At 33.1% G+C, this 23,890-nt stretch overlaps 1 protein-coding gene across 1 annotated transcript; it reads left to right on the top strand.

The window, feature by feature from the left end:
• The first annotated feature begins 259 nt into the window (after positions 1-259).
• On the top strand, positions 260-23,122 carry LOC125057492. The gene is made up of 10 exons (XM_047661215.1): positions 260-292; positions 578-694; positions 13,982-14,117; positions 14,650-14,754; positions 15,359-15,494; positions 16,714-16,793; positions 17,375-17,584; positions 20,791-21,004; positions 21,633-21,718; positions 22,809-23,122. Exons 1-10 carry the CDS (start codon positions 260-262, stop codon positions 23,009-23,011), a joined length of 1,320 nt encoding a protein of 439 aa, XP_047517171.1. The 3' UTR covers positions 23,012-23,122.
• Positions 23,123-23,890: the final 768 nt, after the last annotated feature.

Genomic DNA, 23,890 nt, shown 5'->3' with positions numbered 1-23,890 from the left:
TTTCTATAAGGTTATTCGCCCTTCTCACTCTCTCTCAATCGCTCTCTCCTTTTTCTTCGACAAAAACGCTGCACATCTTCCTGACGCTAATATTATTATTATTGCATTTCATCCGTAAAAAATTTACCCTCATGCGCCTAAAGACGTTTCACTTCAAAAACCTATTTATATGGAAATTACAATTTTGGAATTAAGGTCATGAGTCAAGAAGCGAAAAATTCGTGTATAAAACACCTTAAGCGATAAGAAAATACGAATAATGTACGTCCCGCGTGCAGGTGTGACGCAACAGGTAACTTTGTATAAAACGCTCAACATGCACCTCTTGGCGCCATTTTTACGTACACCACCTTCCGAGTTGTGTTCCCTGAACAATTTTACTAAATTATCGCTCATTAGTGCCTTTAATCAACTTAAATTGCTTAAAAACTAGTCATTACGCAATTACATAAAACCTTTTTTGTTTTTTGTAAGTGTCAAATCAAAGTGACATGTCTATTGGCGGCAGGTTTGGAATAACTTAATTTGAAATGTCATTGGATGATAAACGGTAATAGAACAAATGAATGTAACATAATTGCTGGCTTCTGATTGGTCATATGACTTGAGAGTAGGGTATAATCAAGATAAACATGTGATTCAAGATGGCTGGCAGTTTCCGGAAAATGGCACTGAAGCTGTGCCTGCTGCCGTGGTAAGATTTTTTCAGTATATTTTCGTTAAAATAACATTAAAACTATTTTTATTAATTTACATGAATTGACAATATAGATTAACATTTGTACTCAAGTGTCTATGCGTGTCTGATAAGAAGTGAACCAGTTTTCCATTTATAAAAAGTTAATTAATATTTAAGCGATAAGTAGGTTTAAAATTTAAATTACTTTAAACCCTTTAAACAACTAAATTGAAATAATTACCCGTATTGCATACTTACCTAATTTCATATAATCAGTTTTAAAAGCTAAGAATAATATTAATACAGTTATAAATCTCCACCGGGATTTTTAAACATAAAAAAACTAAAAATTGGGTAGCATATTTAAAATAGAAATATATCTCGGCTCGTGCTTGTACATCTTCATCTTGGTACATTTACAAATATAATCTTATATGTATTGAAACTAGGTTTTTAGAGCTAAGGTCTAACCATACACAAGAACACAATAATTATGAACAAGGGAAGTCACGGTATGAACATAGTCCTTTATATAACAGGTTATTTAGGCGCTACAACGCAAATGAGCAAATGTTTGCCTTTAAAATGTCATCCACCATACTTAGCAAATAAACTGATATCTTAGATTAAAAGCAGTAAACTTTGATAGTATATCAGAAATAGAACGACCGTGTTTGGTTAGTTTAAAGTGGATTTTACCGACACACAAAATGTAATAAGTTAAAAAGGATTTTAGCAAGAACGCACTTGCTAGCCTTTTGGAAGTGCGCGTGTATATAGGCGGTTTCACTTAACATCCAAAAGCACCCAGCTCTCTGTTCTATAAAAAAAATGAAACATATTTTCTCTACAAGGAATTGTGAGGATGGATTAATTTCTTAAGTTTTTCGATCCACCTCATTGACGTCGAGTAAGACTGAATGCTGTATCATATATGGTGACACTTTCTCAGTCTTTTGCTTGATTAAAAACAGATTAATACGTCAAATATTTATAAATATAAGCGATAGTATCCGTTAAAAATATATTTATGATAAATAAAAAGCTAAACAACTGCTTTTTCGTCCTGCTTTTCTAAAATGTGATAAATTTTCCGTCCACTATTTCACATTTAATTACGCTACAGTTTCATGCAGTTATGGATAGAGGCGGTCATAGACAACTCTTCATCTTGTTAAAGAATAAAGTTTATTACCTCTTAAACTTTTAAGCGACTCCTATATAATTAGGACGCAAGACGAATTCAGAATGATTTCTCTACAAACACAAAACAACTTTATTCGTATAGGTAAACAAGTATACTTATGAACGTCAGAAAAGAAGTTAAATTTTCATTTACTACCAGTTCGCAAGTCTAGGGCGTAGAGCGGGCAAGAAGAACTGGCAAGAAACTTTCCGCTATCGCAAAGTTTTGAGTCATACAATTTGTTTGAACTGGAGCAAACTAGACTAACAAGAAAATAAGGGGTTTTCTAGGCCTCATAGTTCCTCTAGCTCCCAGATTTATTCGTCGGTCCCAGTGTATTCTTATATGCCTACAACTAAATAAATTAAAAAGCAACTAAATGTATTCTTCATTATATAGAATATATAAATATTACCTAATAAAATGTGTGTCGTGGTCGTATTTGACGATTGCCACAAATAAGATGTGGTTAGCATGGACACAATAATTGTTTCTGCAAACGGATTGACACATATTCTTAAAAGCTTTGACTCGATTATGCCATCAAAGGTTAGCGCAATAAAAAGCTGGACTTCGTGAAAAGAGTGATTTAAATAATTTGTCGTGAAGAAATTTAATTTTAGGTACAGATATTTCTTGTTTGAGAGTAAAGTCCTTTTTGTTAATAGGTTGTTTAGAATAGCCTCGTTTTCAAATATACTCTATATGAACTCTTTTAAGAAAAGTACAATATTTTTACTCTTTTTTGATATTCGTAATTCTGTCCATATTACATTAGAAAAATCCAATGTTTTTTTTTATGGCTCTGGCACGATTTGTGCATTAGCCAGCGTCAAGTATAGAATTTTTTTATAATTCGTGCTTGTCTTTAGAAATTCGACCGTGTCCTCCATGTACGGTTTAGGCACTCGCCCGGTACCGAACAACCGTCCCAAAGGCCGAGAACAAATTAAATTAAAACTTGCCCTCGAACCGGGAATCGAACCCCTCACCTAGCTGCCACTTAATAAGACCGCTAGGCTATGAGGCCTCTAAAAAATCCAATGTTAAAATTGCTATTCGTGGAAATAGATAAAATATTTCCTTTGTAAAATAGGTTCGATTTACAGTTAAACAATTTTTGTTTGAAGACAGGAGCGAGTTGCCAACAAACAAGCTCAAATTTTGCCTTGTCTTTGATTTTGAGTATAACTTCCCCATAATTCTCTGCTCATATATTAGTTAATAGCTGTGTAATAACAATTTAAAAATCGTCCGTTTGCCTTGTTAACAGAACATTCTTCACGTCTGTCTTATTTATTCAGCTGATTTAAGATTTATGACAAATTGTATTCTTTTCAGTTATAAAATACATTATAAAAAGGATTATAATTCAGGCTATGGATAGTAAACTAAGTAGTAGTTACTTACTAAGTAATAGTAGTGTTTAGTCGAAATTTGTTGCAATTTAATTATGGCCAAAGCCTTTAATTGTGAGCAGTGTTGGCCTAGTGGCTTCAGCGTGCGACTCTCATCCCTGAGGTCGTAGGTTCGATCCCCGGCTGTGCACCAATGGCTTTTATTTCTATGTGCGCATTTAACATTCGCTTGAACGGTGAAGGAAAACATCGTGAGGAAACCGGCTTGCCTTAGACCCAAAAAGTCAGCGTGCGTCAGGCACAGAAGGCTGATCACCTACTTGCCTATTAGATTACCAAATGATCATGAAACAGATACAGAAATCAGAGGCCCAGACCTAAAAATGTTGTAGCGCCATTGATTAATTTATTTAAAGCCTTTAATTAATAATTATAATAAATAGAACTCAAAAACAATTAAGTTTACAATGTTCATAACTTCGCACAGACAGATATTAACTTGGATTATCCATTGTTATGGTAGTTTCGGTTTAAACTCTATTCTACTTGACGTAGGTCGAAATTTATTGCATTTTAATGATGGCCCTGTCTAAGCGCTTAATTAATAATTATAGTAAAAAGGACTCTAAGGTTTCACAATGTATGGATAAAGTACCAAATAGCTATGCAACACATAAATTATTTGGAAGATAAATTGTGCTATTTGACACTTCATCGGACTCATAACTTATGATGGACTTTATGTGACGAATAGCGCTATCTGACAGTCGTGAAACGAAACAATAGTGTTTATCCTACCAATAAGTAATAAATAGCTAATTTGGAACTTATGTAGAACTTATCCGTACATTGTGAAACAGACCCTAAAACAATCAAGTTTACATTGTTCATAACTTTGTACAGATGGGTAGGTATTGGCTTAGATTTCCCACCAAATTACCAAGATAAAATTTTGCCGTAAAAATCTCCAACAGTGTTGCCAGATAACGATTACTTTTTAAAACGAAATCGTGATAGTTTTGTAAAACACATGGATATTACCTAGAGCATTGAAACGCAAATGCCTTAGAAAATCATCTGCTTAACAAATTGTTCTTACAAATACCGAGCTTATTGTTTGCCGCTTGTGCAAGTGGCCTATTTAAAATATTAGTATGCGTTTCACTAGGCTTTATAATGCGCGTTTACGCGTTATGAATTGAATCTCTCTAGTTTAACTCCAAGTATCTACTATCCCTAAAGTTTTTTATTTATTACAATCAAGTATACAGTATTTTAAATTTTCTTAACCTACAAAGTAATAATAAAAATAATTAATAATAAATAAAAAAGCAAATTAAATCAAGTTTAAAAAGTTTGGTCTCTGTGGCAGTGTTTAGTATCAACTATTGAAGATTTATTTTTACGCCGGCTTTTTCTCTCGGCCTACACCCTTCTTCTTTGCCGATGAGTAGGGATGCCTACAAATTCAAATTTAATGACGTGGAATAAGTGATACCTGTATCTTATGTTCCATAATAAACATATTTTATTTTATTTATTTTAGTTTTCATTTTTAGTTATATAACTTGACTTAATGCTCAATAACCCTAAATGGGGCAAATGGCGTCCGCAGTTAATATTTTTCATATGTGAAGAATGAAATGTTTGATTTTCACATACAATACAAAAGTTAAAATATTTTGTCAAATAAAGTTAGTAAGGTTTCACTGTCGGCTTAGTAGCTTCAGCGTGCCAATCTCAATATGATCGTCCTCATTCCCTGAGGTCGTAGGTTCGAACCCCGGCTGTGCATCAATGGGATTTCTGTCTACGCATTTTACACTCGCTCGTACGGCGAATGAAAATATTTCGAGGAACCCGACATCCTTTAGACCCAAATAGTGGGTGATCGTGTCAGGCTACTTGCCTATTAGAAAAACAAATGACCACGAAACAGAAACGGACTTCTGATGGTCAGAATTAAATTATAGAACTAACACTGATTTAAAGAAGTCTAATATCTTAATAATAATTAAACAATAACAATAACTAATGTATACGTAGGTATACATTAAAATATTTAAGTCGTAATATTATGTTTTCCACAGACAAAACTTATACAAGAACATTGGTTTAATCTGTGCTACAGAATACGACGATATATAACGATTCTTCCCTAAGTCGCAAAAATTAAAACCAAACGTTAACCTCGTCTCAAAGTTAACGGTAAGTCGCCTTGAAGTCCCGACAATCAAATTAGTTTAGTTTCGTGAAGTTCCAGTTCACACGTTTAGCTACTGCTCGATAATTGTAAAGTGTACGGACTCGGCTTGTTGACTCAAACTCTAGGGTCCCCCGGGGAATAAGTTCGAGACCCATTCCACCGAAAATGTTAGTGAACTGTAGCAATACGTTTATTAGGGCAAGTTGTATACGGTCTTCTGTACCAGACCGAAATCAAATTATATTTTTTGCTTAACGAATTAAGACTATCGGACAAAGGCTTATCATTTTTTTATATTTTTTTATTTTACAGAATAATATAATAATTGTTATGTTACATTAGAAAACCACTGTGCTTTATATTAATGTAACCATAGCAGTATTGTTAAGGAGCGCGACAAATTCATATAAAAATTATAGGGTAGTCCATTTATTAGCCGCGGTAGCAAATCGGTCACCTCGAAAAAACAAAAAAAAAAAGAAAATAGAAAAAACAAATGACCACGAAACAGATACAGAAAACCGAGGTCCAGACTTGAAAGGTAGCGCACTGGTGGTGGAATTCAGACTATACGCCTAGTACCACCGGAGAGCACAGAGGCAGTGATAGGTTGTTATAATCTTTATGTTAAATGCTATAACCTAAAGTCTCAATCATAATCACAAGTAAAGTTAAAAAATATGAATTTGTATCTACTAATAACATCAAAAACTTATTATTTGGGTTTTTTGAAGTCGTTTAAATTGTACGGAACCATTTCACTATTTCAGTTACGTTCATGACCGGATTTTTACCTAATTAAAGTGTCGTATGCTTGTCACCAATACGGAGTTCATGTCCATACTTAAAACTACAATAGATACTAAACCAATATACTGTTAAATTGTAAACAATTTCTACTGCATTTTCAATATTTAGATTTTGTAATAATATCCCTCTACTTGTAGCAAAACAGAGTAGTTCTACCCTAGTAATGTTTTTTCCTCTGAAGTTGTGGGTTCGAACCTTCGTCGATGAATTGATTTTGCTTTCTATAAGCGCATTTAACACTCACATCACTCGTACGGTGACGAAAAATCATGAGGAAACCGTCCCGTCATAGACTAATGAACTCTGTATACATATATTTGTGTCAAAACTTAATACAATTTTTTAAAAATAGGACAAAGAGATCGGACATTATACTACAGCTATGAAACAAATTTCTGAAGACTATATCTATAAATATATGACAAGTGACAACCAAGTGAAATTTTTTAATTTCAAGTCAAGAGATTAAAATAAATAAGAAATACTTCCCAGCCAGGAACAGTTTTTATTACAAAATTCACATGTCGTTTTTGGTACTTCTGCAAATATTATAATCATAATTAGCCAAATCGGTCCGGCCATTCTCGAGTTTTAGCAAGATAAAGGAATAACAATAATGAATGCCTTGTATTATGCATATTACATAAAATGTAGGAAGATGACATCCATCTTATTAATTTACTATCTATTGTCTTTGGAAAGTGACAATTATTTACTTATTTTTAATATAATAAGCGATATTACTTCCTTACTTAAATATCTTAACAGTGTTACTCAATAATTGTTTATAAGTTAATGATAACTTATGTCATTTAGATTAAAATAACGAAAACTTAATTTTGTAGTATAATAAATGCGGAATTTAATTTCGTAGCCGAGTATCTTTTTTTAGTAATAAGTAATAATAACTACCAGAGATAATAATTATAATAGACCTGATGGTTGTCAATTGTCATACAGCATATTCATAGTTTCGAGTTAAATGATGACATGATGTTTGCGCATTAAAAATACAGTTTATAACAAAAGACTGTTTAACACACATACACATGAATTGAAAGTAATGAAACATTATTTCCAGCCATGCTATTGTATTCGTCAAATTAAAGATAATAATATCCTAAAACGTAGATTGTTGTTCTTAATAAAAGCCAAAAAACTCATTAAAATATATTATATATTGTAATCATTTGCCGATATTAATTAGCATTTCATTGACTGTCAATTAATATATTCGCTTGCAGTTTTATTTCCATTTAAGTACATATCAATTCATATCAACGTCAATCCTTTTCATTCTGGTCTCATTTGAAAAAATACATTGAAACTAATAGTGTAAAAAATATCTATAGATCTCATAATCTTTCACTGTCTGGTCCAGAACGATATCAAATGTAAATTAAACTCTCAAATCATTTTGCAGTGGCGTAACTATATCATCTGCGGCCCGTGGCTAATCTTCTTTCGTGGCAATTCTTTTGATGGGGCCCTAACAGTCAAAGTCGTACTCAATTACACGTTGTATACGTCCCACTAATGGCCATAGGCCTCCTCTTTTAGGCGAGAAGGAATGGCCAGTAGTCCCCACGCTAGCCCAATGCGTATTGGAGACTTCACATTCATCCATAGAACATAATATCTCTTGAGCCATCTGTCTTGGGTCGGGGGCCCGTGGCATTTTGCCAGCCCTGCCACCCTATTGTTACGCCACTGTCATATTGGTGGTAAGCCCTGTGTTCATAATATGTACTTTTATAAAAAGACAGTGTCGCTACAACCTTTGAGGTGTAGGACTTTAGATCTAATTACTGTATTCTAACACTATTTCGTGATTATTTGTTTTATCTAATAGGCAAGTAGCCTGTGCTTGACACACGCCGTTGATTTTAGGTGTTATCCTCCACTGTAGAAGCGTTAAACGCGCACCCGGATATTCCATTGGTGCACAGTCGGCTTCGACATAGTGCTCATTAACAAAGTGTGACTATTTCTTTACACGTTTACCACAGTTGTGTCAAGACTACCGTACTGTTCAAACATCCGTGCAAGTGTTTAAGGAGGGTTCATTGTTTGACTCTTTAAAATCAATTTATAAAACTTCAATGGATATTTGTATTGCGTAGCACCAGTGCCCCAACATTTTACATACTTTACGGATATGTTAAACTCATGGTAAAACTACATCTTAAAAGCCACCATAAAGGATTTGTTTTTGTTTGTTTTTAGGCAATACGTCAAGATATAATTAAGCTAGCAGTATATCTAGGAAACTAAGGAACGATTAATATATATGTATATATCTCTATTTTACGTGCCTCCGGGATACGCTTGTCGTTCAACTAAAAACAGGAAAAAGCAACTATATCATTATTTAGCAAGCAAAGGGATTAAAACAAAAGAACATTTGAATTGAGAACTCAGTTGTCATATTAGCTACAAGCATAAGAACATCTTAACCTTTTTACGACTAAATCAAGGTTTTAAATCTGCATAACATTGAACAATATTAATTACCATACAAAATGGCTATTTATATAAATCAAGATAATTTCTGAGAGTGCATTTCTTAATTTTTATTATGTTTATTTTCTAAGACATATTGTTAGAGTCTTATAAGTGGCAGTTTATTGCCAGACGTTGTCGTCCGTTCTACGCATATCTGCCCTGCGATTCTGTAACTCACTTTATGAAAAGGTAGTTTTATCAGTAGTTTATAAGCTACACGACTGATTTGAGAGCGACCGCCGATGCGAAAACCGCTGAGTGAGTTCGAAAAGTGAGTTACAGCATCGCAGGGCAGTACTGGCTATAAATGTTTTTTTGTGATGTTATTACGGCTTTTATAACAGTTATATTACGCAATCTTTATAGAGGAAAAAGAAAGAAGATTCACCAAATCATCTGTTAATGAAGAGAGCTATCCGTCGACAGTATTGCGTTTAAACACTGTCATGGAGTTGCTCTCTTTATGAACGGGTACAGGTTCAGCGAATACAGAAGATATCGAATAAAGAAGATTCAAGAGGAAGAAATTATGTAATACCGACGATGCTACCTACCTATACAACTTTATGTAATACATTTATTAAATCTTAATTAATATTAAATATATAAAAACCAATTGTCTACAGCGATAATAAGATATTATACTATATATATATTATAGGCAATAGAGTTATAATATATATTATTATAACTCTATTGACGTAATAATGGCGTAGGAAACAATTTGATCTTTATTATTTGTATCCATAGTAAAAGCGGGCTATGGTTGTATTATAATATTGATTCCAAGCCATTCCAATTGAAGAATTGTTTTTTTTTAAATTTAAATATAATATAAATACCTACGCAAAAATGATTATGAAACAAGTGAAAATCTCGTATCATAAAATTAATTTATCATTTTATCTCGAAGACATGTGTGCACAAGAATCTTCTATAATACACAGATTACACAACATAGTAAATAAGTGTACACGTTATCACTGATAACACTAAGATGTTGATAGCTAGCAAATTGGGTAACTGATTATTAATACTGGCAAGTACTATTTTCCTGTACAAGTCCCTAAACTAAACGTTTAATTTACCGTTAGTTTAACCAATTTCTAATATGTTTAAATAATTGTATTGTCAGTCAGTTCTTTAGCGAAAGAGGCCTCAACCAATTCGTGTAAAATGGAAAGAAAGAAGAACATAATAACATTTAAAAAAATCAGTGGCGCTACAACCTTTTCAGGTCTGGGCCTCAGATTTCTGTATGTGTTTCATGATCATTTGTTAATCTAATAGGTAAGTAGGGGACCAGCCTCCTGACACACGCCGTCGACTTTTTGGGTCTAAAGCTAGACGGTTTCCTCACGATGTTTTCCTTCACCGTTCGAGCGAATGTTTAATGCGCACATAGAAATAATTGGTGCACAACCGGGGATTGAACCTACGACCTCAGGGATGAGAGTCGCACACTGAAGCCACTAACACTGCTCATAATAACATTAAGGAAGTCCAATTAAGATAAGATACATACAAATTAACAAAAAAAAAAGGAAAGTAGGACACAGGAAATAGTAATTTAAGTAATATTATAATATTCTTTTCTATTATTTAACAATATTTAGGTTACCAGAGAAAAAGTTTAATTAAACACAAACAGAGATATATCCATTGAACAGCGGCTCCAAGATCACAGCGGTGGGAATCACGCGCAGAACTTACTACATCTTTTTTTTCGTAGGGAAATGCATTGCGCATACTCCCGCGGCGCTACTAACTTGTGGTGTAGGGTTATATGGCACGCTACTGTGCTTACCCACTAAAACCCAACGGCACCACCACTAGACCGGACTTGGTAACACATAGCCGTATTCGCATCCCGCCTCGCGGTCAGCCGAACTAACAAAATCCGCCCTAAACCTGAAGTCTGAACTGATTACTCTCATATATTTTGTGGATATAATTGTTTTAGGCACGCGCTTAAACTTACCCACCCTACAGTAATAATGGTTAAATTATGCTTATGGCGGTAGCGTGTGTAACAGAGAATGTTTCTAGATGAATTTACAATATTGCTGTCAACACTGCTCTCGTTATAGATTAGCAATTAGGAAATAATTATTGTTGAAGGTTAATTTGTCAACAGATACATAAATCATGTGTTAGTATCGGCGAGGGTCCTTTTATTGTGGTTTTCCTGAATATAATTTTGATTTTGTTTTCTTTTTTTAAGAAGTTAGCCGCAAATTGTATGGTGCCTCCAGTATCCTTCGACGTCTTAGTAATTTTCTTCCCTTTAGCACTAAAACCTCACTGGCTAAATCTCTCCTCCTGCCATTACTGGACTACGCCGATTCTTGCTCTTCCGATCTAAACGAGGAATTGCTAAATAAACTGGATCGTCTCCAAAATTTCTGTACCCGATTTATATTCGGTCTAAGAAAGTACGACCATATCTCTGCGTTCCGTAAACGGCTAGGCTGGTTACCCATTCGTCAGCGACGCGATGCTCATGTTCTCCATCTCCTATATTCCATTCTGTTCAACCCTAAAACTCCTTCCTATCTCAAAAATGATTTCAAATTTTTGGGAGCCCATAACTATAGCTTACGCTCTTCCGAAAACTATATCCTTGAAATCCCGTGTCATAACTCCTCCTTTCTTGGCGAATCCTTTAAGGTCTCTGCAGTTAAGCTATGGAACTCACTTCCAGTCCCTATTCGCTTAGCTCCTTCTCTTTCTTCCTTTAAATCTCTTCTTTACAAACATTACCTGTCCACATCGTATCCCTAACTTTAATAATATGTACCTACAAACTGTCGTGAGACTGATCTTAATTTAGGAAATTGAAAATGATTCATGTGCACTTTTTATTATTTTTTTCATGTATTCTTTATTAGTTTTGTTTGTTTTTTGTTCCTGATAAGTTTCTTTATCTAAACAACTAAATGTAATACATGTATTTTTGCACTTCTTGCCTTTCTTATGTAATTTAATACTTTTTTTTTCTCACAGTGGTTGCCTGGAAATGATCGCTCGAAAGCGATAAGGCCGCCAGTTGCTCTCCTTTTTATTTAATTATGTCAATTGTACTATATTAATGTATATGCAACGAAGTGTTAATAAATAAATAAATAATAATTTTACCAAAAAATAGGCCTGAAGCGTATTTAATAAAATAATTATTTATTACCTCTACAAGAGACTTTATTTTCTATCCCTTGTATTCGCTTATGTGAAGCCTGTTTGTTCTGGGTATGATGGATTATGACCAGCTCCGTCTCAGAAGAGAGCTTGCTTTGTCAGTGTATTTATTTAGGATACTTACTAATGGAGAGACTGGATCTGCGGGTTCCAAGCAAGAATCTGAGGCGGAAGTCTCAACTTTTGGATGTACCGCGCGCACACTCCAACTTGGTTAGAGAACGGCGCCACTCACGCCAGCAATACATATAATAAATAAAAAGAGTTGCTTGTATTAGTTATAAGATCTAGGTAAATATATATATATTTAATGTTTTTTAATTGTAGTATTATCGGTGTAGGTTTTATTGTGTAGTTCTATCGCAATAGTAGTAACTTTTAAGATAGAATAATTATTGATTTATTATGTTGCCATATAGCATATGTTCTTTTATATTTCCTCAGAAGTGTATAATAATTTCCGCAACAAGTATTAGATAGTCATTTATCATTGATTATCATTGATAACACATTGATATTTGTAATCAGTGACTAACAATTAATGAACCAAGATGGCTGAAAAAAACATTGTGTTATTGCTTTGTTTTGTGACAAATTTTCTTATTGTTCATTCTGACGTGTTATGTGAATGGGGATTTTGTACAGTAAGTACTTAAATTTTTAATTATAAAATATTAGTCATAGGTTTGAAGTACTATCAAATAACTACTAAAATAAGCCTAACAAATGTCAAAAGGTTTTAGATAAGATTCATTATTTTAATAATAAAAATCACCATTTATTTACTCCACAAAGATCCATTATGGTTCGTAATGGACTTAAGAACTAATTTTAGTATCTTGGAAACAAAAACTTTAAAAATGTGGGACAGACTCGTATTTATGTCCCAGAGCTGACAAACATACCAAGAATGCATAATAGAGATGTCGTTCTTTTCCGACGGATCACCCAAGGCATCAGTATGAGCTTGGGAAATATGCCCGAGGCACTGCAGATACGAGGCAGTCTCATCAGCATCTAAAGACGTTGTTATGTTGAATGCACAAATCATGGGGTAAAGTATCCCATGAACGAATGCAGACAGCTTCACTTCTCTCTAGCGGAAAGTAACTCAAGGATGTGAAATTAATGGCCTAATTCATATTATTTGCCCTAACTTTCTATCTCAATTTAAGTTTCGTGTACCCTCTCGCATCCCATTATTCCATTTGTCCCTCCTTTCCGTAGATCGCGTTTTGGTCAAAGCTCACCGAAGTCCATATTAAGCATTCTGATAAACCAGCTATCCATACTTGCTCCCCTCACACTTTAAAATCGATTTTTGTTTAGTTTTTTGTAATTTTTTTTTTTGTAATGTTTGTTTTGTTTAATGATGTCTTTAAGTGCTTGTCACAAAAAAAATTGTATTTTGTGTTTGTTTTTACCAATGTATCAGGGTGCCGAGCGTTGGCAAGCTTTTTATCGATAAAAAAAATAAAAATATTATGGTGGGTAAACTTCCTGATAGAAGAAAGCAAGACAGACATTCATATACAGAAAAGGTGCTCATTTTTATCTGTCAATCCATGACTATATATGCAGCTGCCAACCACTGGGAATGACAGGGGAATGATATGTATAACGAAATGCGAAGTGATGGCCATCGTTTCATTGTGATTGGCTATCAATGACGATCGTGGATCGTGTCAGCCGAGTTGGCCTGAAGATGCTGTTGACGAGAATCTGAATATGAATCGCTTCTTTAAGAGTAAACGCTATGTCTGACTACCGCTAATAATATATCAGCTATCGTCATAGTTCGCGTTGTCTGGTTCGTGTGCGTTGCGTTGTGCGTGATTTCTACGTACTTGTACGTGGTTTAAAATTTAGTGGCGGTATCCAAGCTTTCTGTCACGACATTTTCTTAATATGTAATGGTCTATTCAAAAAATGTCGCCTGTTTGAACAGCTTTCTGTCGACGACACCGTTGGTTTAGGTGTATCACTATCCTTTACTGAATCATCAAGTATTTAACAAATCATTGTTTAAAATACTCTTACAGGAACATCTAAAAAAAGAGACGAATAGATGTAGAGTGACTCCACCGGACTGCGGTTATAACAATGCAACACATTCCGGGCTAACACTGCCATCTCCTACAATTTGTAACTGCTGTGAATTTTGTCTACCTCTCTACGGTAACGATATTTTCTACGATATTTCTTGGCATACACAAAAATGTATTAAATCCATATGCATATAGTTAGTAGAGAAGAGAGATTAATTGTAACATATTTGTGCGTACAATTACTCTTTTAATAAACGGTGTAATAGTATGTATAAAATTTTCATGTCAACTTGATGTAATGTCAAATTAATTCTCGGCCATCCCAAAATGTTTTTTTTATTATTTTACTCCCACCACCAACACTCATTTTGTAATAGCGATATTAGTACTGTAATAATCTTTATATACAAACGTTTTTCGATTCAGCTAGAAACAGCTAGTTTCTATATAAAATACAATATAATAGAAATCTTCAGCTTGGAAACCCAACATTGGGACACTGGCTATCATACTTATTAAGCGAATATATTTCTATAATAATTCAATTTCTATAATGTAATAAGCCAATGCCAATTTATTTCCAATAATTTTATCAACAATTAATATAGGAAAACAAAAAGGTAACGTTTTAGTTTAATTAATATGTATTTATCAATTTCCAGCTAGAGGTAATGAGTGCAGCTTGGGCGGTCCTGGTGATGGTATGACCATCGGTAGATGTGGACATGGACTCACTTGTGATGAAGCAACGAGGACGTGTGTTAGAAGTAAGAGCTTATAAATGGGAAATATTTGTCAATATATAAAAACTAGATACGTGATAGTAAAGGACCGTTTATTTTTCTAGCATTATTTTTTTGTATTCTAGAAGTTTTTTCTTACCTTAATGTTTTATTATACATATATGTTAAATAACGCATGTCAGACGCGTGGCATGAGCGTGCAATCCCAGAGATCGTAGGTTCGAATATGGCAGCACACCATTGGAGTTTCTATGTCCGCTTTTAACACTTACTCCGACGTGAGGAAATCGGGTCTACACAAAAGTCGACGCCGCGGCGTGTGTCAGTACGTGTGTGTACTTGCCTATTAGAAAAAACAAATGATTAAGATCAGACTCAAATCAGACCCAGACCTAAAAGATTGTAGCGCCACTGATTTTTTACGTGATAATCGTGACATGTCAACATAGTCTTTTACAGAGATTTTTCTCTAGAATGGATATTGTCTAAGAGGTCCCTATTTTCTTTTTTTTGTGATTTTCTTTCATTTCATGCTGTTTAGCGATTAAGGCATCAGAAGGTGCTGATTAGAAAAAGCCGAGTAAACGTGTAGTGTGATTTAATTTTCCTCATCCTTGTTGAATTTCAGTGAAAACAAAATGTCACGACGCTCAAGATGATTACGATGCACGGTTCGCAAGGGGCGAGGTTGGAGCTTTTGAACGAAGACCCTATTGCGATGGAAGGGGCAAATATGCAGCGTTTGATTGTGTACCTACACAAACGTTAGTATTCAAATTCAATTTTAGCGATGGACAAAGTTATGCAATATTCTAATAAAATACGAAATTCTACCCGTTTCACCTCGACGTCCGCCGTTACACAATAAGCGTTTTTGAAGTGAATCTTCTTTAGGCGCCTGAGGGTAAAACTTTTACGAATGAAACGCAATAATAATAAGCGTCACGAAGATGTGCAGCGTTTTAGATTAGAATGAGAGAGTAAGAAGGGCGAATTATCTTATAGAAATTCTATGAAATATTAGTATTTATTTATGCAAGATAAATTATTGAAATCTCAAATGACGAATTGTTAATTGAAAATGCCACGAGTTTTTATTATCGAAGCAATAATAAAAAAAAATATAATTTGTATTAATTTCCGACACTTAATATTTTAATGACTACAAGTAAAGTTGAAGTATTTCCGAACGGATCTTTCAAGAAAAGAGCGTACCAATTCTTAAAAAGTTGAGAGTGTCCATGTAGTATAAGATCCCGCTATACAACGACCTTCACCGAGATGCTTATTTAATGAAACTTATTTTATATTTAATTTAATATGTCAATAAATATAATCCATATGGGTTGCCTAGAAAAATTTCAGTCCAGAGTATGTTTAATTAATATTTAAAAAAAAAAAATTTTTTATAATTTGCATATAGTAAATTTTTTGAACTTTTTTCAATCAATATTTTTAATCAGGGAAGTATTATATATGTATCACTATAACCTTCTTTTATACTAAAGATGTATATATACTTTAGTGTCACATAAAAAATATACACTTAAATAATTAATTGATTAAAAACAACCTAACGTTTACATATTCTATGGGCTTCATAATTTCGATTGGTATAGAATTTATCTAATAATCATACCGGTGAAATGTTTAAAAAAATTTTTTTTTTTAAATTATTTAAACATACTCTGGACTGAAATTTGCTAGGCAACCCATATGGATTATATATTTTATTGACATATTAAATTATATATAAAATAAGTTTCATTAAATAAGCATCTCGGTGAAGGTCGTTGTATAGCGGGATCTTAGACCAATGGGAATGTCCACGGAATGTGATAAAATGAAAAATAAATAACCGATGGTGTATTGTTTTTCTAATGCAGTCATTAATATTATTATATTAACAGTATTTGGTTTAAAAGCAGTTGTCCTGATTTTTTATACTTTATTCATTCAGTTCTTACAATAACTATATTTCAGATGTTTCTGTCAGTCTGAAGAAGGTGAGCGTTTGTTTGGCGAAGTTGTACACACTGGAGCCCTACAAAATATGCCATGTCGTGAGTTTTGTTGATTTTTTTAATAAAAAACATAGTTTTAGCTTTATTGGCAGTATTTTTGCAAACCAATTCTACTTAGGGTTCAAGTAAAGAACGTACTAATTCTTAAAAGGCCGGCAACGCACTTGCGAGCCTTCTGGCATTTCACTCAGTAACAAGTAACATCAGATGAGTCTGATGCCCGTTTGCACCCAGTTCCATAAAAAAATCCATCATAATACTTGATCCAAACTTGAATTTATTTATTTATTTATTAACACTGCGTTGCATTAACATAATGAAAATTGAAAATAATTAAATGAGAAGGAGGGCAACTGGCGGCCTTATCGCTATCGAGCGATCTCTTTCAGGTAACCACTGTGAAAAAAAAATGTATTAAATATTTTTTATGATAAGGTAAACAAGAAGTCCAAAAATATAATACATATATTTGTCCACTTATATCTATCTACCTAAAGTAATTTCAACGTATCTTGTCGAAAAAAATATCCAACTTAATATTATATTTTGATTTCGTATGCTTAGTGACAAACACATACTTAATAATATTCGTAAATAACATTGTTTTTAATAATTTTTAGGGTGTTCCAGATTCAATGACGAAATCATGAAGACAATAGACAAAAACACCCCATTCCCAGTGGCTGGGCCCAGGTGCATCTCGGATGGAAATTTCAATCCTATACAATGTTTAAATAACACCTGTCATTGTGTGAATAGAATAACAGGAGAGAGACTTAGTTCGGAGGAAATTAATTTGGACAATGAACCTATTACAAGACTAAGTTGTTGTAAGCATATTCAATTATATGAACTAAATAAATAAATATTTTAAGCATTTCTTATGGTCAAAGGTCTTAGGAACAAACCTAATGAGCGTCTGAAAGCATTATCTTACTAATTTAGGAAGTAGGCGATTAAGAGGTAATCTCATTGTAACCTATAAAATCCTTACTGGCCACTATAATGTTGCAGTTATTAAGAAGCTCTTTATTTTAAGTGAGAACACATATCCGAGGGATAGTTCTTTAAAACTGAAGGGTACTCAATATAATACAGATTCCCTAAAGAACTTTCTCCTAAAGCGAGTAGTGTCTGACTATAATAGGCTTTCGGAAAGTGTAATCTTTGAATGCTTTTCTCTTCTCGCAAATACGCGCGCATCAGCTTATTAAGCTGCTGGGTCGTTCTTCTTTTAAACCTACAATTTGATCAAGCTTTAGCTCAATTTTTAAAATAAAAATATAAAGCTTTCTTGTCAGTTTATATATATATTCTGATAGCAGATTTTCTATTCTATTGGAAAAAGTGGTTTGCCGAGATGTTCACAGATTTTTGTACGATTTTCTAGGCCTGAAAGAAAAATTCGACAAAAAAATTTAATATTTCGGCACGAAATCTTTTATTTTATTCTATCGAATACTCTTTGTCAAATAACTTGTACTTTTGTAATACATTAATTAACTAAATGAGCTTTTAGAAAACATATTAATATAATACATTTGTATGTATAAAATATGTTTTATTCGTGACCTAATACCACTCCGTCACATTTTCTGCTAATATAAATGTATTTTTTGCTATAAATCAATTTTTACTATCATTTAAAAATAAATACCAATATCACAGATAGCAATATAATCAAATAATATAAATATAAATTTTAAATGTTGCACTAGTCATAACAAAATATATAAAAGACAAAAATAATTTTCCTATCAGGAGACAACATCGTGACGGAGTTTGATATTCTAGGGGATACCAGGCTGCGTTTTGGTATAAAACAGGTTTATTTTTCTAAAATAATTTATTTTGTTATACATCTTTTCAGTCTTCATCATTGTCATATAAAATAACATGAGATCAAACTTAGATAATTATTGAAATCTCATTTGAGAACTTTTTTCTAAGAGATTCATATTTTAGTAAATTAAATGACTACTCATTCGTTTTAAGTAATTAAAGTCTAGTATAGCTTGACATCAAATTAACGTTTCCAAAAACTTAAAATAAAATAATCATTAAGGCATTGATAGAAAGTCTTATTTTTCGAATATTGATAGTGGCTCTTCGAACTAGAAATATTGTCTCTTCCCTTTTTATTAACATTCGGAGCCCGGAGTGTTTGGTAAGAAGTACCGCAGACAGCAGTTTGATCAGTTGGATCTTTCGCTTTAAGCGTGGCGAAAGGCTGATCTTCATTGGTTGATTCATCTGGGCTGGATTATGTATACATAATATCGTAAAATCTTTTTCGGGGCATTTTAATTGTGTTCATAATATCAGTGAGCATGAAATCTTCCACATCATGAATTATATCGTCTTCTTTTTCGTTAGATAAGAACACGCCCACAGTATATATATATATATATATATATATATATATATATATATATATATAGAGCAATAGACGTCGTAAGAACAGAATTGTTCACAGTAAACTAAATACCCTATGGTTTAAGACGAGTTTCCGTGAACATTTGGTGGACTTGCTTTGTTCCTTTCAGGGGCACAATATTATTTGGAATCGTTGTTGCTACCTTTTCTAAGTCTTAGCCTGTCAAAATGAACCGTTTAAATTTGTTGGCATCTTGAAAGTGGATAAGAATTGGAACATCTGCAATATAGTTTCCTCTACCTACTATGGCATCACCTTGGCGTTTCATTGTCCCTCCAACCATCAGAAGCTCCTTTTCCATGCCCTGATTCAAAGAAGTTCCAGGATATTTGGCGAAACCCATAATCTTCGAAAAAATTGTTTGCCATTAGGTAAAAGTGTGACAGAGTTGACATGTGACGTAGGGGTAAAAACTTGTTGCTAAGTCGATAACATTTAAAAGCTGACATAGAATTTATAATTTACTCATTGACAACAAAATATTTCTTATAACGTAAGAGTAGACAACAAAAAGTAACAATAATAATTATATTTTGAATCCATTACTTACGTGACGAAGCGGTAGCCGAATAAAAACACACACCTTCTGTCACAGCTTTCGAGCGATTGACGCGCTGACTTTTGATCTCATAGGGGAAGTGTACTCAGGGGGGAAGGAGGTCTAAACCTTCAATCTCAGGCCACAAAGACGAGCGGCACAAACGCGTATTTCGAAGGACAACCCACGTGACAGAATTTACAAAATAAAACACCAGGCAGTAGGAGACAAGTATTTGATATTTTTTAAATATTTTATTAAAAGTGATAAAAAATAATGGTTGCTATTGCATGATAGGCAATATATTTAGGAGCTATAAGATATTTTTATGTTTTGTGTCATCATATAATTTTTTCGTAATATTATGGATTAAACGCAAGCTGAGGTAGCGGGAGACATAGGGAATTTGTATGAGATACACTTCTGTCACGAGTATTTACTACTTTGTCACGTACTTTTACAATTAAATTATTCAATATATTTGTTATTTGATCGTGCATAGCCATTATGCATATAGTACAGTGCATGTTGAAATACAATTAAGAAAAAAATAATAGTAATTTCCTTGTTTATTTTCTCACTGATTGGTGGAGACAACTAATTGTAGGTTAAAAAGAAGAATGACCCTGCTACATTAGGTATACAGTAAATCGCACTTCCATAATTTTAAATTACTTTTTCTTCTGCGTTAAACGTTACACACAGTTAGAGGCGCTACAACGTGATTTTTTTGTAGGTTTGTGCGAATGGGCACATAGAAGTATAATCTAATACATTGTTAAGTATGTAATTTTAGATATTAAAAAAAATACTTGTTCACTAAAGAAACCGGCCAGCTTTAGGAAGAAATTACTATAAAATTGTTAACGAAACACAAGTAAATTTTCAAAGAATAATGAAAACCTGAAATACAAATTCCAAATACTTTTATTAAATTTTTGAAATAAAATCTAATAATCGAAAATGTTACGTCTTCCTGAATATGTTTTAATTTTACTTGTGATACCAATACAGTGTATTTTAATATCTAATACCTAACCATTACTTGAAAATTGCCACAGATGAGAAACAATTAGACCTATTTCCTGATCTGTCAGAAGGTGACCCGCCTTATTCAACAATGTCGCCGTGTTACAAGAGCATTGAGGACAAAAAATCCATTATCGAAAATGGTTCTAAAAATGGATTTATAATGGACTATTTCAATACATTTGACAATTTGGAGTGTTTACCAGATGGCACTAGTGGAAGAATTGGGATGTTGGCAAATGGCAGGTAAACGGCTTAATAAACATGTACATTGTATAATCATTTCAATTTTCCAAATTTAATATTTTGTTAATGATAATCCAGTGGTGCTACAACCCTATATGGGTCATGGCCTGATTGTATCCGTTGATCATTTTTAGTTCATAGATGAGTAGGTAATTAACCTTCTGTCTGACAGTTGTCATTTTTGGATGTGATATGTCAGTTTTCTTACGATGTTGTCCTTTACCGTACAACAGATAGAAAGACAACGCACGGCCGTGGATTGAGCCTATGACCTCAAAGAGTCGCACGCTGAAGTCGACTATATTCATATTAAAACGAAATATTAGTGATTTTGTTGGTTAATTGAGATTGCGATTCCTAGTCGAAGCTTAGCGCTAAATAGCATACTTCTAGCATACGAGAAGTTCCGACTAACATACCCATTGTGTAGGTTAGGCACAAATGATAGTTCAATAACTATTGCTGTAATGATTTCTTCTACTACAATATATAGGTATATATTATCTAATATAGAGCACATTTAGGAATGATTCATTGCTTGTGTTTATTTGCTCCTGTAATGGGGCGGACATCGGCCTGTTCAAGCAGAGTCCCCGCTGGCTGTTAACTAATTTCTGTACTGTTTCAGTAAAGTATGTATCAACGATCGAAACGAGCTTATTGGTGATTACATTGCCAATCCCAACACATCTGAATATAATAATATGGATTGTAGTAAGTACATTTAAGAATCTACTCTAAAGGCTTTAAAATCGCTTTAAAATAATAAAAGTGACAATAATCAATACGCAATTTGTTCTTAATAACTGCGGACGCTTGCATTAAAATCACACTAAATTAGACACGAATCGCCCAACGTATCCAAAATCGCGACTTTCGGTACTAAAACCATAGTTAAATAGCTAATCAAAAATACATATAAGTAATCCGTTCCCTTACAATTATATCTTTAAGTGCAAGCATTTACATAAAAATGTAAAAGCTTTCTGAGCCGAATCCTTAACTTGCTAGATCGGGATAGGTTCTGAATAGTACTGCAGAATCTTATTTATAGATTTTCGAGTAAAGAAATACTTACATAGCAACTAAGACCGAATAGTTATTGCCTAAAGCTACATTTGGATATAATATGTAATCTGAAATAGAGGAGTTATTATTATTAAAGAACTTTTTCTTTTAGTTCCGAATTCAAAAATATTTATTTCCGTTACTATGATTGAATCAACCATACTGTATATGGGTAATTTTCACGAAATATCTACATCGTAATAATATTTAAAAAAAAGGGTGCGTGTACTTATGTACGCGCGTAAGAAGTTATACTTCTTTGGCTTTCTTTATTTTTTTTAAATATAATTAATTAATAATTAATATTTAACGTAAACAATTTAATATTTAGTATATTATTCAATTATTAATTAATATTAATAACAATTATTATTATTATATTATTAATTCAATTTAATAACTTGGTATGTGTCATAACCTTTTAACTAAGTAACAATAAGTCTTTGTGAAAAAAAATTTGCTAAATTTCTTTGAAAAAATAATTAAAACTCCTTTATTTGTGTAAAAGGTAAATGTCATTGTTAGATGTCATGGTCATTCAAAATTCTTGGCATAGCTAACTTCACGCATATTCTATTTCTTTTTACTTGTAGATTGTCTTATTCCCATCTCGCTCGCGCACGCTATAATCACACTGACAACTTTGTGTCACGGTGCGCGCGCAATCGTAAAATTTCATTTTCATCAATTTTTCATAACGCGCCTAAAGAAGTATAACTTCAAAAATCTTTTACAGAATGTGCATTAACCCTCTCACTGATGAGTTCTTCTGGATCACGACCAATTTGCTGCAGAAACGGTAATTTCAGACAAATCCAATGTTATCGTGGACGTTGTCGATGTGTGGATTCCAACGGGCGGCAAATTGGCAAAGATGAACAGAATGTTCGCAATTTGAAGTGTTTCTCGGAACTTGGAAATAACTGGCAACATTGTTAGAAAAACAAATATAAATACTAAAGGACTTGGTAATTTTATGGAATAAAATAAAAAAATGTATAAGTACCACAGTAATAATAAATGCATAATGACCAGATATAGATTATATAAATGTTATTTAGTTAAAACGTGATATAAAAAAAAAAATATTTTTACGCTGTCTTGTATTTTTTCAAGCTTATTTTCAACCTATGTGGGGAAAGGAAGGTGTTTTTTTCGACGTATAGGGAACATCATCGACCTGTCTAATTGACTAGCGAACCCAAAATCCCCGGTGGCTATGGTAAAGAATCAAAAAGTTGTATATATAATTATTAACGGAGGGAATCATTCATCGTAGTGATTGTAGCTACGGCTATAGCTTTTACGACTATTATAGTCTTTACGAGGATATGAGTAGGCATTCAGTATCTCGTCTGTTTCTGATAAATAAAGTTATTCGACGAAATATAGACATATAGGTGATAATAAAACCGAAATCTCAATGAATGTGAACTCAATGATCACGTTAGACTGTATATTTATACTTTAGATTCTGAATAAAAAGGCAAGCCTAAAATGATTTGGATACTATAATATTTCTACTTCTAATGTAAAAACACTTTTAATATTTTAAAACACAGTAACAACTTTATAGTTATACCACTGTAGCAGATGATTTTTTTTGAAATTTATTTTTTATGTGCAGCAGGAGGAAAACGGGAAAACGTCACTTTGAATGAATTTATACTTATAGGTAGTACAAGATATATATAGTTATAGGTAACGCCGAGGGCTAGCGGGTGTAGTGCAGACCTTTCAGGGAATATAGGCAGGGCCAAAGTATTTGGAAGTCGCGACTGCTTTTATTTGCGTTTGTATAATATTACAGAAGAGATA

Source organism: Pieris napi, chromosome 16, assembly GCF_905475465.1.
Source record: "Pieris napi chromosome 16, ilPieNapi1.2, whole genome shotgun sequence".
Classification (NCBI taxonomy): Eukaryota; Metazoa; Arthropoda; class Insecta; order Lepidoptera; family Pieridae; genus Pieris; species Pieris napi.
Note: the sequence above shows the minus strand (reverse complement) of the source record. Positions and strands in the feature narration are given on the sequence as shown.